Source organism: Cervus canadensis, chromosome 10, assembly GCF_019320065.1.
Source record: "Cervus canadensis isolate Bull #8, Minnesota chromosome 10, ASM1932006v1, whole genome shotgun sequence".
NCBI lineage: Eukaryota > Metazoa > Chordata > Mammalia > Artiodactyla > Cervidae > Cervus > Cervus canadensis.
In genome coordinates, this window is record NC_057395.1 from 3732479 (window position 1) to 3749699 (window position 17221).

At 47.3% G+C, this 17221-nt stretch overlaps 1 protein-coding gene across 3 annotated transcripts in view; it reads right to left on the reverse strand.

Annotated features, from left to right (window-relative positions):
* Nucleotides 1–17221, reverse strand: part of PROSER2 (proline and serine rich 2) — a 44156-nt gene that overhangs the window by 9662 nt on the left and 17273 nt on the right. For 2 of the 3 annotated variants that reach the window (XM_043479117.1, XM_043479116.1), the window contains exon 2: nucleotides 13152–13370. The exons of the other annotated variant lie outside the window; for it this stretch is intronic. In XM_043479117.1, coding sequence (XP_043335052.1) covers nucleotides 13152–13289 — 138 coding nt within the window. In that variant the 5' untranslated portion in view covers nucleotides 13290–13370. The remainder of the gene's footprint in view (nucleotides 1–13151; nucleotides 13371–17221) is intronic. 3 annotated transcript variants of the gene reach the window in all.

Genomic DNA, 17221 nt, shown 5'->3' on the forward strand with positions numbered 1-17221 from the left:
TGCTAGACTTTACAGGAAAGACCCACATCTGAGGTATCCATGAACTCTGCACAGAGCTGTCGCGTGTCCAGGAGGCAGGCACTGGAACCGTGTGTCAGCTGCCTCCTCACCATGTAGGTCTGTCCTGGTGCTTTGGCCACCAGACACACAGCTTTCATAACAAACCCAGCAATGCTACTCAATATGTGATTTTTTTTTAGATTTAGTGCATGTTGGTGGGATCATCTAGAGGGTCACAATGTATGGCACAGAGCTTCCTGTCCCCTCTTTCCTGTCTGCCTTAGTCTTGCTGGATTATCGTGCGTCCATCATTCAGCACACGCCACCCCCACCCTGCTCCTCCCAGAGTCACTATAAGACATTTCTCATTTTTCTTCTCTCCATGCAAAGCCAACACATTGCCAACATCTGTTGGATCATAGAAAAAGCAAGAGAATTCCAGATAAACTTCTGCTTCATTCACAGCCTTTGACTGTGTAGATCACAACAAACTGTGGAAAATTCTTAGAGATGGAAATACTAGACCACCTTACCTGCCTCCTGAGAAACCTGTATGCAGGTCAAGAAGCAACAGTTAGAACATGGAACAATGGACTAGTTCAAAATTGGGAAAGGAGTACGTCAAGGCTGTATATTATCACCCTGCTTACTTAAATTATATGCAGAGTACATCATGCGGAATATTGGGCTGGATGAAGCACAAACTGGAGTCAAGATTGCCAGGAGAAATATCAATAACTTCAGATATGCAGATGACATCACCCTTATAGCAGAAAGTGAAGAGGAATTAACAGCCTCTTGATGAAGGTGAAAGGTGAGAGTGAAAAAATCTGGCTTAAAACTCAACATTCAAAAAACAAAGATCATGGCATCTGGTACCATCACTTCATGGCAAATAGATGGGGAAACAATGGAAACAGTGACAGACTTTATTTTGGTGGGCTCCAAAATCACTGCAGATGGTGACTGCAGCCATGAAATTAAAAGACGCTTGCTCCTTGGAAGAAAAGTTATGACAAACCTGGACAGCATATTAAAAAGCAGAAACACTACTTTGCCGACAAAGGTCCATCTAGTCAAAGCTATGGTTTTTCCAGCAGTCATGTATGGATGTGAGAGTTGGACGGTAAAGACGGCTGAGCATTGAAGAATTGATGCTTTTGACCTGTGGTGTTGGAGAAGAGTCTTGAGAGTCCTGTGGGGTGCAAGGAGATCAAATCAGTCAATCCTAAAGGAAATCAGTCCTGAATATTCATTGGAAGGACTGATACTGCAGCTCCAATACTTTGGCCACCTGATGTGAAGAGCCGACTCATTGGAAAAGATCCTGATGCTGGGAAAGATTGAAGGCAGGAGGAGAAGGGATGACAGAGGGTAAGATGGTTGGGTGGCAGACTCCATGAACATGAGTTTGAGCAAGCTCCTGGAGATGGTGAAGAACAGGGAAGCCTGATGTGCTGCAGTCCATGGGGTTGCAAAGAGTTGCACATGACTGAGCGACTGAACATGCAAAGCAGCTCAGCTCAGTGATTCAACAACAACAGAAAATGCTGCAAGTCTGAAAGGATCAGGGTTTTCAGCATGATGAAGACGTCCCTGGTGGCTCTTTACCAGTTGGTAAAGAATCTGCCTGCAATGCAGGAGACCCAGGTTCAATCTCTGGGTTGGGGAAATCCCCTGGAGAAGGAAATGGCAACCCACTCCAGTATTCTTGCCTGGAGAATTCCATAGACAGAGGAGCCTGGTGGGCTATAGTCCATGGGGTTGCAAAGAATCAGACACAACTGAATCAGAGCGACTTTCACTTTTAGCATGACAAATATCCCTCTAGTTAATAATTACAACCACCACCGATGTTGTTAGGGTGACATGAAAATGGTAACAACCGCGAACAAAGATAAACGTTAAGCCCAACTTTTCACTGCATCAAATGTCTTGGGAAATAAAACTACTGCTCTCTACCCTCTTCCTCCTACTTTGACTTTCCCAACTCCGTGTTTCTATTCCCTGGACTTTGAGATAACCTACTTTGGGTGGTACCATGATTTCTGTTTGGTTGGACAGACAGTAGAATTAAATAGGCAGCTGGGCTGGAAGAAACCATCAGCTTAAGACACATGCCCATTTCACACATTAAGTGAGGAGCAGATGTGAGAATGGGGGACTTCCCTGGTGGTCCAGTGGTTAAGACTCTAGGCTGCCAATGCATGGGACCTGGGTTCAATCCCTAGTCAGGCAAACTAGATCCCATTTGCTGTGAAGCACAGCCAAAGATTTAAAAGAAAAAAGAACAAAAGTAAGAATGGGTTATATAATCCTGGCACGTCTAATCCAACCTCAGAGCAAGGAGTCCCAACATCAGATTTCATTTGGAGAGTAAACTTAGGGGGGGAAGCTCCCATTCAACCATTTGATGTTGTGTAACAAACTGCGGGACTCGGGGGCTGAGGGAAGCAACTCAGAGAGCATGCAACCCATCCAGCTCCCTCCCTGAGGTATGCAAACTGGCTGCAGAGGCAGCGCTGTGACTTCCTAAGTCGCTCAAGTATTTCCCAGAGTGAGTGGCCAAGGCCCGAACTAGTTTTCTGCTTGCTCTCTGTGATCTCTAGTCATTTCCCTTTCTAATCACAAATGAACCCACGACCTGTGCTTGGATGCCTGGTGTTCTTGTACGTCTGATCCCGGAGTTCCTCAAGCTGATTTTCTGCCTCAGTGTTATGTAAAACACGAGACATGGATCATTTTTAATGGGGCAGGTCGGCAGTCAGAGCCCCTGGTCCTGGCAGACTCTGGTTCTTGCATCCTCCTCTATCCAGCCTCTCTCGCTTGAGTTAGAGTGTGGAGGACGGGCTGGGTGACTTGTTCCTGATCAGCCTGGCCTTGAGCCTTGACCAAGGGCCAAACACGCCATGGACTCAGTCTGTTGACGAATTCCCCAAACAAGCCGCTGCCCTCCACATGACCCTGCAGTCTGTGTGTACCCAGGAGAGTCAAGGAAGCAGGAACAGAGGGAAGCCCCAGCGCTGAGGGCCGGGGGTTCAGGGCCAGGAAACGGGCAGATGGCAGGCGGCCGAGAGAGTTCACGTCTGCGTCTTTGTCCCCAGGAGATGGTGTTGCTGCCTCTCTCGGGCAGGGATGTTAAAGAGGAAGACCTCGGCCTGGGGGAAGCCTGACAGGCAAGGCGGCAAGCACAGGCGCGTCTATGGAGCCAGGAAGTGGATGGGAGGCTGGCCAGGGTGGGGGGCGGCTGCAGGGCCGGGCAGTGACGGCTAGTGGGTTTGGGCTTTGTTTGGGGTGATGGAGATGTTCTAAACTTGGCCGTGATGATGGCTGCACATCTCTGTGAACCTACTAAAAACCACTGGACGGCATACTGTAATGGGTGAGCCACAGGGTCTGTGAATTATATGTCAGTACAGCTGTCATAATATGTTTAAGAAAAAAATGCAAGGCAGTGGCCCAGGGGCCCCACGAGAGGAAGAGAGCTGGCGTCCTGGCGGGGTGGCCCCTGCTTGACCGCTGGTGCTACTGGACAGGAGACGTGCTAACTCAGTCCCTGGGAAACTAAGCGGAGAGGGAATGAGGATAAAACACACAGCAGCTTTCTTGGGAAGGGTGACTGGGAGAGAATGTACGTTTGCCCCTGTCATTTGGAAGGTGGTAGGCTGACAGCAGAATTTTTTTTTTTAAACTCCCCTTCTATCAATGGAGTTTTTATTTTTAAAATGTTTTCCCTCATAATATTCATTTCATTTTTTTAAAAACTGGAGTATAGTTGCTTACAATGTTGTGTTGGTTTTCATACAACAATGTGAATCAGCCATATGTATCCATATATCCCTTCCCTCTTGAGCCTCCCACCCACCGCCATCAATGAAGTTTTTAAAGTGCACATTTGGGTTGTGGAGTAAACGGAAGTTCTTTATGGCTACAAGTCTCCAGATGCTAAAAGAAACGCTAAAGAAACCATCTAGAAAACCATCCCTCACCTGTGCTACCCCCTCCCACCACACTGCCTGCGGGTGGGGTCTACAAGCCTCCCAGGGAAACACCACTTTGCTTCAAGAACTTGGGAGTACAGACATTTCTACCCTAATCTGTGTACTGTGACAGTGAAGAAATAATTTCTAATGTATTCAAACCAGAAAATTCAAAACGCCAAATCTACTACTGTAACTGGAACGCACAAGCTCAAGTCTCCGAGGAGGAGAAGGAGGACAGACTCCGGTCTCGGCGAGGTCTCCCCTCTCCAGCAGCGTGAGCGTCCCTCTGGTCCCGGTAGGGCTCCGAGAGGAACATGCTCCCGGCCGGATGACAAACCCTTCCAGTGAATCCGACCAGTAGTGATAACAGTCAGCAATCCTAGACATCCTTATGGGAATTTTGGGGTGGGACAGGAGATGTGTTTGTAGGGAAATGGCAGAGAGGATAAAACCTTTCTATCGTTGAACAAAAAAGTCAAGAAGGCTTAAAACACTCATACTATTAGTAGTGTTAGTTGCTCAGTTGTGTCCGACTCTTTGCAACCCCATGGACTGTAGCCCCCGCCAGGCTCCTCTGTCCATGGAATTCTCCAGGCAGGAATACTGGAGTGGGTTGCCATTTCCTCCTCCAGGAGATCTTCCGGACCCAGGGACTGAGCCTGGGTCTTTAGCATTTCAGGGAGATTCTTTATCATTTGAGCCACCAGAGAAGCCCAAAAACCCCCACTTTAAAAGGTCCTGAATTAATTCAGTTTTGAGGCTTCTTTTCTACCTTCGACTTCTTTTATTTTTTTTTATCTTTTGGCCACAATGCACAGCATATGGGATCTTAGCTCCGCAACCAGGGAGCCATCCTGCACCCTCTGTGTTAGAAGGGTGGAGTCTTAACCACTAGACCATCTGGGAAGTCCCGGGGCTTTTTTTCTTTTGTTTTGCTTTTCTGTTAAACAAAGAAATTGGGTTTAACGGCAGATTAAGACACAATGGTGATAACTCCCTGTGAGGGAGGGGCAAAAAATGAACCAGCAGAAATCATCTGTATCTTAAACCAAAAAGAAAGGAGGAGGGGTGGGGAAATAATGAAAGATTGTTGTTGTTCAGTTGCTAAATCCTGTCCAACTCTTTGCGACCCCATGGACCACACCATGCCAGGCTTCCCTGACCTTCACTATCTCCCAGGGTTTGCTCAAACTCATGTCCATTGAGTCAGTGATGCCATCCAACCATCTTATCTTCTGTTGCCCCCTTCTCCTCCTGCCCTCAATCTTTCCCAGCATCAAGGTCTTTTCCATTGAGTTGGCTCATCACATCAGGTGGCCAAAGTATTGGAGCTTCAGCATCAGTCCTTCCAATGAATATTCAGGGTTTATTTCCTTTAGGATTGACTGGTTTGATCTCCTTGCTGTCCAAGGGACTCTCAAGAGTCTTCACCAGCACCACAACTACGAAAGATTATGATGGCTAAAAAAATTTCTTGAGATGAACCCAGGTCTCTTAACCCCTACTCTCCTGGGTTAGGCCACCTTGGGTGTTTGTTTTGGCAGAATCTGAGTTGATGCTCACATTTTCTTTCTACAGACACCAAAATGATCTCCCTGACACCTGAGTAAGGCTTTACTAATTTAAAAACCCTAGTTGATGAGAGCTCCCCCCACCAACATACCAACTAGGAGCTGAAACTCAACACAGGGGCAGCAAGAAGAGAATAGGAATCAGTCTCTTCTGTGAATGCCATGCTTACTTTGGCAACCTCATAAGAAAGCCCATAAGTACATGTGGCCTTTCCCACGGTTTCATCATAGGGGTGTAATTATGGTGATTTTTAACTAGTCTCCATTGTAATTTTTCACTATGGTTAACGTAAACCTGTACTTCTGGCCGGAAAGAGACACAAACAAGTCAGTGGGGGATGAGATATGTGTGCAGTTTTGATTACAGATCGAAAGAGTCATGGCTTTGAGGGCTGCCTTGAACTTCCCTGAACTGGCAATGTTTTAAAGCGGTCCTGACCGATACGGGAACGCCTTAAGTCCATGGCATCACGTGTGAGACCCCACATAAGCTTGTCACACGTCCCAGAGCTCCACGCGGCTGTTGGGTCACCACACTGTGAGGTCCTGAAAAGATTAAAATCGAGTTTTATTCCATCGCCTATCTGATCTGGTGTGTATCAGGCATTTACTACATGTTTACTGAATGGACCACTCATCAAAGCTATTTAGCTTTGTCTTAAAATAGCCGTCCTGTCCAGGAAGTTTTGGATTCAGTGTGGGGAAGGAGCCAGAGCTGAAAGGACAGTGGGGTTGCTACTGACCAGTCTCATCTCCTTTCCACACCTCTGTACTGTGTCTTCTCCTTGAAACTGTCTGGCGACCAGCGTGTCAGATTCTTAGTGTCCTGTTTAGACCTCAGGGGAGCCAGTGTGGAGACAGCCTCACCTCCACTTGTTTTACCTTCTTCTTCCACAACTGATGGGTGAGGCCAAACGACCTCAGAGGTTTTGGAGAAGGAAGGGGTGGTCAGGAGCTGACAACCGCTATCTGATCACAGCTTCATTCTGTGACTTGAGGGCCACAGCATTTGTCCACTGAGGGACCAGGGAGGGTTTCAAGACAGCTTAAAGGAAAAGGAAAGTGAAGTCGCTCAGTCGTGTCCGATTCTTTGCGACCCCATGGACTGTAGCCTACCAAGCTCCTCTGTCCATGGGATTTTCCAGGCAAGGGTACTGGAGTGGGTTGTCATTTCCTTCTCCAGGGGATCTTCCCAACCCAGGTCTCCCGGATCGAACGCGGGTCTCCCACATCGCAGGCAGACACTTAACCGTCTGAACCACCAGGGAAGCAGCTTACTGAGTTTCAAAACTTCAAAAATGTAGCAATGAATTTGGGTCATAATTTTTGCCCAAGCTAGAGGTAAAAATGAATAGGAAGTATGCTTGGGGACTTGGGATGTTTCCAATCCACTCTCAAAGTGTCACACAAATTATGAAATTCCTTCATTCCTATAGTATTCAGAGGGTCCCGCTCTTTCCGGCTAGCCAAATCATATTCTTTCCTGGGCGAAGCTCCAGGGTGCCTGCAGGGCAGAACAGACTTCAGACTGTGTTCAGTGGAAGAACGTAGGGATCCTGGCATGGGGCAGCACTGGTCCCTGGCAGTGAACCCCAGAAGTTTGATCAGATGCATGAGTGTCTGAGATACTCTCCTTAAGAGGTTAAGAATATAGGTCACCCACACCCAAAGCTTCCTTTGTCACCCTGAAGAGCTGTCATTTATGAATGTCTCCAAATCCTTCCTGAACCTTTTGTTTTGAATCCCATCACCTCTCGAGGTCGTAAGTTCCAGAACCACCAGCACAACTCTGTACTGTACTGAAGCTGTCCTTACATTTCAGAGGAAAAAAAGATCCTCTTAGTCAAGTATACAAAGATTTGGTCAACTTGTTCTAGTTCTAGCTAGGCATTCTGCTAGAAAATGTTCAGAGGAAGAATTCTTTACAAAGAAAACAATATATGGACAAACCACAACTAGCCACTTGTAGGGCTGACTTTTTTTTGGCTGGGCTGGGTCTCCGTTGCCGCACACAGGCTTTCTCTAGCTGTGGTGAGTGGGGGCTGCCCTCCAGTTGTGATGCTTGGCCTTCTCCCTGCGGTGGCGTCTCTTGTTGCAGAGCACAAGCTCTAGAGCATTTGGGCTTCAGCAGCTGCGGCTCCTGGGCCCCAGAGCACAGACTCAGTAGTTGTGGCTCATGGGCTTAGTTGCCCTGTGGCATGTGAAATCTTCTGAGACCAGGGGATCAAACCCATGTCCCCTGCACTGGCAGGCAGACTCTTTACCACTGGACCACCAGGGAAGTTCAACACAACTAACCTCTTGGGTGATAAAGAGTTCATATACTTCACCTTCCTAGAATAGCCTAGGTCATAACGGCAGCCATGTGGATGGCCACAACAATCCTACCTAAGCAGCTCTTTCAATTTTTTACTTGTTCTGGCTCAGCAGAAAGGTTTCTAAAGAACAAAGACCTGTTCTCTTCCAGGCAACACTTCAACAAGAGTTTAAAAGCTTCACGATACTCTCCTTTAACATTAGGCATTAATGTTTATCCCCTTCTTAAAATAACCTTTGCTCAAAAGAAATACCCACTTCTATAAATTGGAACCAGACTGTCTTCTATAAAAATTATTTATTTATGGTGAAACAGATCACCAGCCCAGGTTGGATGCATGAGACAAGTGCTCCGGCCTGGTGCACTGGGAAGACCCAGAGGGATCGGGTAGAGAGGGAGGTGGGAGGGGGGATCGGGATGGGGAATACATGTAAATCCATGGCTGATTCATGTCAATGTATGACAAAACCCACTACAATATTGTAAAGTAATTAGCCTCCAACTAATAAAAATAAATGAAAAAAAATTATTTATTTAGCCTCCCTGGGTCTTAGTTGCAGCACATAGGTCTAGTTTCCCGACCAGGGATTGAACCTGGGCCCCCTGCATTGGGAGTGCAGAGTCTGAGCTTCAGGGAAGTACCAGAACTTGACTATCTTTTACTTAAAGAGTCTTACAAGGGGTGCATTTAATCCCATACAATCTGGAGGCCTAAAAACACTATTGCTGATGAATCTTTTATGAGGTCAGAGAATAAAGAACAGGGAGTGTAGAAACTACTATGGTTGATTCATAGATCCTCCCCAAATTTAGACTTTTAGAAAGCAGAGTATAAGGGTAACAGATTTTTTTAAAACTTAGAGATTCTGTAGTGGTGTAGATAACCCATTCGTTCAAGGGAACCTGGCTGCTAATATGGTGTTTTGTAAAAGTTGAATGTTCCACAGGCATTTAGAAAACTCTAGTTGCCATTTAAAATCAAATGCCAGATTTTCTCAGTGTATCAGTTCTATCTAAGCAAGATACACAACTGTGAAATAAAAAGAGATGACAACTAAAGTTGGCCCGATGATTTTTCCATGAAGCAAAATGCTTGAAGCTGAAAAAGAGTCCACGGGTCTAAGTAGAAAGTGCTGGAATGGGATGGGAACACATCCTCCATCAGACAGTGAGAAACAGGTAGGCGAGTGGGGTACGGGCTGAATCAAGCAAACATAATGTGTCATAAGAATATAATTGAATGACATGCTTCATAAAAGTATAGATTCCGTAATGCTGTTTCCACGACTATTCTCTCTTACATAGAAGGATGAACATACAGATGAATCAAATATGTCACAGTGTTACTGTAAGATTTTACTGCATAGAAAAGAACTGTAGAGGGCAGGCATTCTTTAATTTAAATTCAAGGTAATGCCCCACAGTAAGATTGGTGAAATTATAAAATGGGTAGATATTGGGTGGGAGGAGGGAGAGTTTTCCTTTTACCATCTTTTCTTTACTGGTCAAAGAAAGATGTTCAGAAGGCTACTGATGAGAGCCGGATAGAAGAGAAAGCACAGGCGCAAACAAGATGAAGAGGCAAGATGAAGTGGTGCTATTCTCCACCTGGGGCTAACAGGGCACTTGGAGAAGCTGGTACCAGCAGTTAGGAAGCACCGATTAGACACTGGGCATTTTCATCTCTATAGTAACCAGCTTACTGTTCCAGCTTACTTAACTTGAACCCAGGTATGTCTCCAATATCCTGTGTTTATTACTATTCTGAGCTACTTTTCAGGATACTGAGTAGCATCAGTAAAGAAGAAAGAGACTGGAAAAATGCATACAGATTTCTGGGAGGGCTTAAGAGGAATTATAAACACCTTGGGGAACGGCCTTCTGACCTATGCTCGGCTCCACTGTGAAGCCTACGTGCCCCAGCACTGAGGCCCACAAACGCCTTCCAGCACAGGCAGCTCAGAGCTTTAAGACTGCTCACCCTGCTTACCGTGACCCCTGGGGTTTACAAATGTAAGAGATCTACAGTCTTTCTCGTCTTTGAACCAAAAGGTATGTCTAATATTTACCATAAATACACCCATGATAAAAGTTTCACAATAAACCATTTCTCCCTGTGACTGTGGAGCTGAAACTTAACAGACTTCCTTTCAAAGAAGAGCTTTGGTCTCTGAAGATGACTTCTGGGTCTGACGTCCTGCCTAAGAGTCAGCATCACACACATTCTCCAAATCTGCCAGATGAGGGGATGAAAGCCCCACCTGCCTAGACGGACACCGCATGAAGAGCTTTACATGGTGGTCTCTTACAAACTCCCCAAGTTCATTTCACAGTTTTGCTTCTTCTGATTCAAATATCTCATAGCTGCTCTGGTGACTTTGGTCCCTCTGAAGGGCTCTGTCCCTTTTCTCCTACACCTTCGTGGCTGAGCCTGTGATGCACCCTGGGGTGAAGGACCCCCCACCTGTTGGGCATGCTGCTGGTAGGCGGCCCTCAGCTGGCAGTCCCCTTGGGAACTGTCCTGTCAAGGTCGTGCCTCCCTCCACGGGTGCCCCATCCCAGGGCTGATGGCTGAGTAGTGGGTGTCCAGGCTCCATGCTCGGCCCACTGCGAGACAGCTGGAGGGCCTCCCGGCACCAGGGCTTCCTGAGGATCAGCTGAGGCCTTCGCTGGGCCTGCATCACAGCTTCTCTCTCTGCCCAAGTCCCGCTTCCTCTTCCTTCCAGATGCTGAGCCCAGGAACAGGCCTAAGAAGCATCCTGCATTGTAACCTCCATCTCAGAATCTGCTGCCCAGGGGAGCAAATCTGCAGCCTATTCTGTCAGGATGGACCACAGCCACCAGAGTGCAGGCTTCACCGGCATCCTCACCTCCGAGAACATGCTTCAGGGTCTGAGCAAAGGGAGAAATCACACATGGGCTCCCCAGGTGGCGCCAGGGGTAAAGAACCCGCCTGCCAGTGCAGGAGACGTAAGAGAAACGAGTTCGATCCCTGGGTCAGAAAGATGCTCTGGAGAAGGGCATGGCTACCCACTCCAGTGTTCTTGCCTGGAGAATCCCATGGGCAGAGGAGCCTGGTGGGCTACAGTCCATGGGGTTGCAAAGAATTGGACACAACTACAGCAACTTAGCACACATGCATGCAAAAAATCACACACATAGAAGAGACGGAAGGCATCCTCCATGGACAGGTTTGCAGAGCTCCCTCAAGTCCTGTCTGTCTTTGAGTGTATGAGTGTGAGCCACCACAGAGGATGTGGTGGGAAGGGGCGTTATGCCTCATGTGAAGAAGGGACCACACAGGACCACAACAGAGATGGAAAAGTAGCAACTTGCCTGCCCCAAGTTCAGAGCCCTTGACACACCTGGGGTCATGGTCTCTCCCAGGAGGAGACGGAAGGGATTATTTTAACTTTCTAGCAAAAGAGGCTAGGGAACAAAGGATGCTGAGAGATCTGCCTCAAGTTCAACAAGACAATGAATGTGAAAGACACAAAAATAATCCAAACACTGACTCATAATATACACTACACCCGTTTCCTGGGAGACAGAGACCATCTGACGACCATTCACAACATTATTCCGCCCCCAGGCTCACAGGGCCGCCCTTCAGACTATGTTCCTCAGTTAGCCATACCACATTCACATCAGAGCAGGGCTGCTTCCGAGCTGTGCTTTGGAGAACAGATTCCACCAGTGGCTGGAGTATTAATCTGTATGTCTTCTCTACCTAGTCTTTCAACGTGTCTTTTTAAAAAACAAGTTGTCTGTTTTTGGTTGTACTGGGTCTTCGTGGCTGCGTGGCCTTTCTCTGACTGTGGTGAGCAGAGGCTACTCTCCCTTTTGGTGCCCGGCCTTCTCACCGAGGTGGCTTCTCTTGTTCAGAAGCACAGGTCTAGGGTGCGTGGGCTTCACTACTTGCTTAGTTGCCCTGCGGCATGTGGGATCTTCCCAGACCAGGGATTGAACCTGTGTCCCCCGCATTGGCAGGGGAATTCTCTACCACTGAGCCACCACGGAAGTCTCAACATGTCTTTTAATATAAAGATTTTTTAAATTAAAAAATTAGTCCCAAATTCTCCATTCTTAAGGATTTATAGGTTCTCAGATATTCAGAGAGTAATTTGTAACACATTTTTCCTTTGGTGACTCAATCAAATAAAATTTATTACATACTTACCAGGGTGGTTGAAAAAAAGAAAATATGCAAGAAAGAGTCTATAAGATTCTACTATTACTATTAACTATCCTCTATCCATTTCTTTCTTTATGCTCAGCAGGAAAAGTGAAAGTATTAGTTGCTTAGTTGTGTCTGACTCTTTGTGAACCCATGAACTGTAGCCCACCAGCTCCTTAGTCCATAGGATTCTCCAAGGATTATCCAAGAATACTTGAGTGGGTAGCCATTCCCTTCTCCCATCCCTTCTCCTTGGGTATCTGCCCAACCCAGGGATCAAACCTAGGTCTCCTGCATTGCAGGCAGATTCTTTACCATCTGAACCACCAGGTAAGCCCCTATGTTCAGCATGAAAGTGAAAGTATTAGTCGCTCAGTTGTGTCCGACTCTTTGCGACCCCAAGGACTATAGCCCACCAGGCTCCTCTGTCCATGGAATTTTCCAGGCAAGGATACCAGAGTGGGTGTGTTCAGCACAGCTGAGGTTAATTTCAGGTCCACATATCTGAAGGAAATTCATGCTCCCGTTAGAAGACAGGCTGAGAGGAACAATGGACCATTTTTAGTAAGATTTAAGATGAACTTTCTCCTGTCCTTCCCTCTATGAATATGAAGGTCTCCATCCCTAATCCTGAGGGGTGGGGAGGGCCAAAAGGCCATCTCTTAACTTTAAAGACTTTTTTCTTTTTTTTTTTCACTCAAGTGGCCAAAGCTTGTTGACGCTCATTTAAAGGTCTGGATGTTGACAGAAAGGGATATGGAAGCATGTATACTTGTAAAGGGCTTAAACATCTGTTTTAAAGTGAATTTGATTTATCTTGTGAGGGGTTTCCCATCTTCCAGTCACTGGACCGTAAAGGCAGGTATCTGGGCTGGACTGGTGGCCACCTTCAGGCACGGTGTGCTCTGGGTCTCAGCAGCCAATTCTCTGCTCTGCATGTGTGCAAAACTTAAGATGATTAACATCAAAATGCCACTACAGAGAGAAAATATTCCAAAACATCAGGCCAGTTACCCCAAGAGGATGCTGTAAGATACTCCTGAGCGGGGGGCGAAGCCAGCCAACATTCAATCACATAGAGCACCAGAGAGACAGCCACTCACCAGAGTGAGGCTTCGGGAGCGAGAGCTGCTGGTCCGACTCTCCAAACTGCTCCCTCTGCTCAGGTCACCGAGCCTGCAGCCAGGTGATGAATCAGGGTCCATCTCCCAGGAGTCTGACTTCCGGTGATGGACAGGCATCCCCACAGTAACCCCGGCCCCTGGCTCACTCACAGGAGGTGGGGAAGGGGCCAGTGTCCCATGCCCAGGTGGTGGTCACCCCTGGAGGAGCAAGCACAAGGTGACAAGGGTTAGTTAGCACAGATGGTGAAGGCCTCGCCCCCGCAAGACACATGGGCTTTGAGAGTTAAAGTCAGCTGGTCTACAGCTTGCACCGTTAAGTCAAGTAGGACCCCCCAGTGTCAACTTGTTTGGCGATGCTCATTTCCAGTTCTCCTTTATCTCCTTCTTCATTATGAAGATGTAAGGATTATTTTTTTTTGAAGTATAGTTGGCTTACAATGTTGTAATTTCTGCTGTATAGCAAAGAGATTCAGTTTTACATATAAATACACACATGCTTGTTTACATTCTTTTCTATTACATTTTTATCACAGGATATTGAATATAGTTCCCCGTGCTAAACAGTATGATCTTATTATCCATCTTAGATAATAGTTTGCATTTGCTAATTCCAAACTCTCAGTTCTCCCCTCCCCTGCCCCCTCCCCTTAGGCAATCACAAATCTGTTCTCTGTGTCAGTGACTCTGTTTCTATTTTGTAGGTAAGTTCATATATAGATTCCACATATAGGTGATATCATACGATATTTGTCTTTCCCTGCCTGACTTACTTTACTTAGTATGAAATCTTGAGGTCCATCCATGTTCCTGAAAATGGTATTATTTTATTCTTGCTTTATGGCTGAAATTTAGTAATAAGTTTTTTTTTTTTTTTTTGGCTGTACAGCATGTGGGATCTTAGTTTCCCCATGGGGGACTGAACCTGGGCCCATGGCAGTGAAAGCGCCGAGTTCTAACCACTGGACTGTCACAGAATTCTCATAGTAAGAATTATTTTTATGGAAAGATGGGTATACTAAAAATTATTTTGGTGCTGAAAATTTGATGAAATCATATTCTGGCACCGTCCTCTGCTCTCTGGGTCTACTTCCACACTCTGCACGCTCCATCACATTCAGGGTCTGGCTTCCCTGTGCTGCTCATAAATTCTAGCCTTTTCTGCCTCAGACACCACAACATAATGGTTCCTTTTCAGCCTCATTACAGTTCAGAGTGTAGGGGGAGTAACAAGACCTAATGAATTGCTAACAGAAGACTGACACTTGCGAGATCCTAGACTCTTTGGAGGCCGTGATGCTACTGCAATTTCTACATAAGATGCTAAGGCCCCATCAGTTAGTTAATGCCGCTGGGAAGCTCACGTTTTCACTTTCAGGGACAAAGACGCTGACACTGTCCCCACCCCCCAACCCAAGCCCCCAGTCTCGTACAGTCCTCTGGCTGTTCCTGCAGGAAATTCAGTTCAGCCCCTGAACAACAGACAACCGAGTTAAACAAAACTGTCTAGAAGACCAAAGCAGCCGAGCGTGGAATACGGGAAGACGCCTCCTGTGTGTTACACGTGACCTACATTACAGCAAGTGAAGACACGGCAAGTTACAGCAAGTTCTCCCTTCCCGAGGCTGAAGGCGCCGCTGGGAGGCCTTACAAGCCCCTGAAGATTCCCGAGGGGGCCATGAGCTAAACAGCCTGAGGTACTATCTGGGCTGTGTACAGGCACTAGTGTGTACATTACTTCTATTATTTCTTTCTTTGGCTGCAGCGCTTGGGATCGTCTATCTTCAATGTGGCATCTTTAGCTGTGGCAGGGGAACTCTTAGTTGCATCATGTGGGATCCAGTTCCCCGACCAGGGATTGAACCCAGGCCCCCTGCGTTGGCAGCACGGTCTCAGCCACTGGACCACCAGGGAAGTCCCAATGCATGTATTATTCTTGGAGAAAACTTAATCAGTATTGAACACCGTTAGGTGGACCTTGTCATTTAAGACATCCAGAACTACTGCGCAATCTCAGAGAAATCCTGAGATGTTAGAACAGATTAAAAAAGAAATTATTCTTCACCCCCATTTCTCTTCATTTCCCAGATCAGCACTAGTCAAATGCAATTTAGGAACGAGGCTAGGGAACAGAAAATTCTGAGCATATATACCCTTTTGTAAGTTGCTATTATGCCAAATGGTTAAAAAAAAAGAGAGAGAGAGAGAAATGTTAAAAGCTTTGCAACTTAATAAGAAAGCCTAAACAAATAAGTTTTTAAAAAAGAAGAAAAAGCCTAAACAAGTAAATAATAAGAAAGCCTGAACTGTCCACACAGCCAATAAAATGCGACTCAGAAGTTCAGGTATCAGTGGTGAAGCTCCCAAGAGTATCACTCCAATGAGTTAAGTGCTTGCAGTGAGTTGAGCACGCACGCACGCACACACACACACACACACACACACACACAGCAGACACACTCAGGTGTGAATGGCAGTGGCCGGTGACAGAGCTAGGTGAAGGCACACAGAGGCATCTCAGCTGCATCCTGGGGCTGCGTGGGAAGTGGGACAGGGATTCTTAGATTCCTTCTGCCCTGCAGATTCCTACCCCCTGACTCAGCATTGCCTCATCCTGAACTAAGTCATCACGGCTCAGAGAAAGGGGGGGTGGGCAGTGAGGCATCCCCTCAACAGCAAGAGGAAAGGCAGGAAATGAGGTACTGATTCACCTCCAGTGAGGGACCCGGGGGACCGCGTGCTGGTGGGGACAGGACCTGGCTTGTCCTGCCAAGTCCCTCGGCAGACTTGGCTCGGGGTCTGCGCAGAGTGCAGCGTGTGGGGCGGGGGCAGTAACTGGCCACACCAGCCGAGAGCAGGCCTTTCTCCTGTGCTTCTCTGACGGCTCAGGGGTAAACAATCGGCCTGCCGATTGATGCAGGAGGCGTGGGTTTGATCCCTGGGTCGGGAAGATCCCATGGAGGAGGAAATGGCAACCCACTCCAGTATTATTGCCTGGAGAATTCCATGAACAGAGGAGCCAGGCAGGCTAGAGTCCATGGGGTTGCAAACAGTCGGATATGACTGATGCATGTACACCTGCAGTTTAAAAGTTATTCTGATACTGTAAAACTGCAGTGCTTAGGCTTCTACAAACGATTCCCTTGAAAGAAGATGAGGAAACTAATCAGAATTCTCCAGAAGTCAGAGGTTGTGGGGGAGAAAGTGGAGACCTTGGCTCAATACCCTTCACAAGCTCACACAGTCAATCTTCTTTCATCTCTTAAGGAATCAAGAACGAGGGGCTGCTCCTGGTCCTCATTCTCCAGGAGCCAAAAATATAGAATTTCCCAGGAAAGCCATGGAGAAGGCGGATTTCTGAGCGGGAGGAGGACGGGTCTGCCCTGGCAAGGGGACAGCCAGAGATAAGGAAGCAGGAGCAGACCCATCTGACAGAGTGGCCAGAAGCTGAGGGTCTGTGAGGTCACGACCACCTCACAATGTCTCATCTCCTTGCCCAATCAAGGGCTCACGTTTTATGGCTGCAAATGTGCGCGTCATACAAAGGGAGACCAGGGTTGGTAAGAGGGCCCCAGAGATGAAAACCGACTTCTCCCCGGGAAGCAGAGCAGGCTAACACCATGGAGGGAACCACGAGCTGTGTGTGCACGTTCTCTGTTTTATTCGTTAGGCTTCCTATGATTGTTTCTCGGCATTTACTAGGAATATCCTTTTCTGGTGAGGGCCCGTGTATCGGGACAAGGTTGCAAGTGATCCACAGTCGTGGTAAATCTCCATCTGCCGAGTGCGGCCAGTCGTGGCCCTCGGGGCTGACGGTGCTGGTGGAGCTGACGGGGCTGTGGCTGGTGAGGCCAGTGCACATCCAGTGAGGGCGTGGGAGCCAGAGAGGAAGGTGGCTTCCCCACCTCCTCTGTACGTTCCAGAAAGACCAAGAATGGCCTGGATGGAAGGCAGCGGCCCTCCTTCCACCATCACCCCCGTCCATCAGAGTTCCAACTGGCCACAGTCAGGTCTGCAGAGCAATCCAAGGATCTGGGTCTTTCCATCATTCA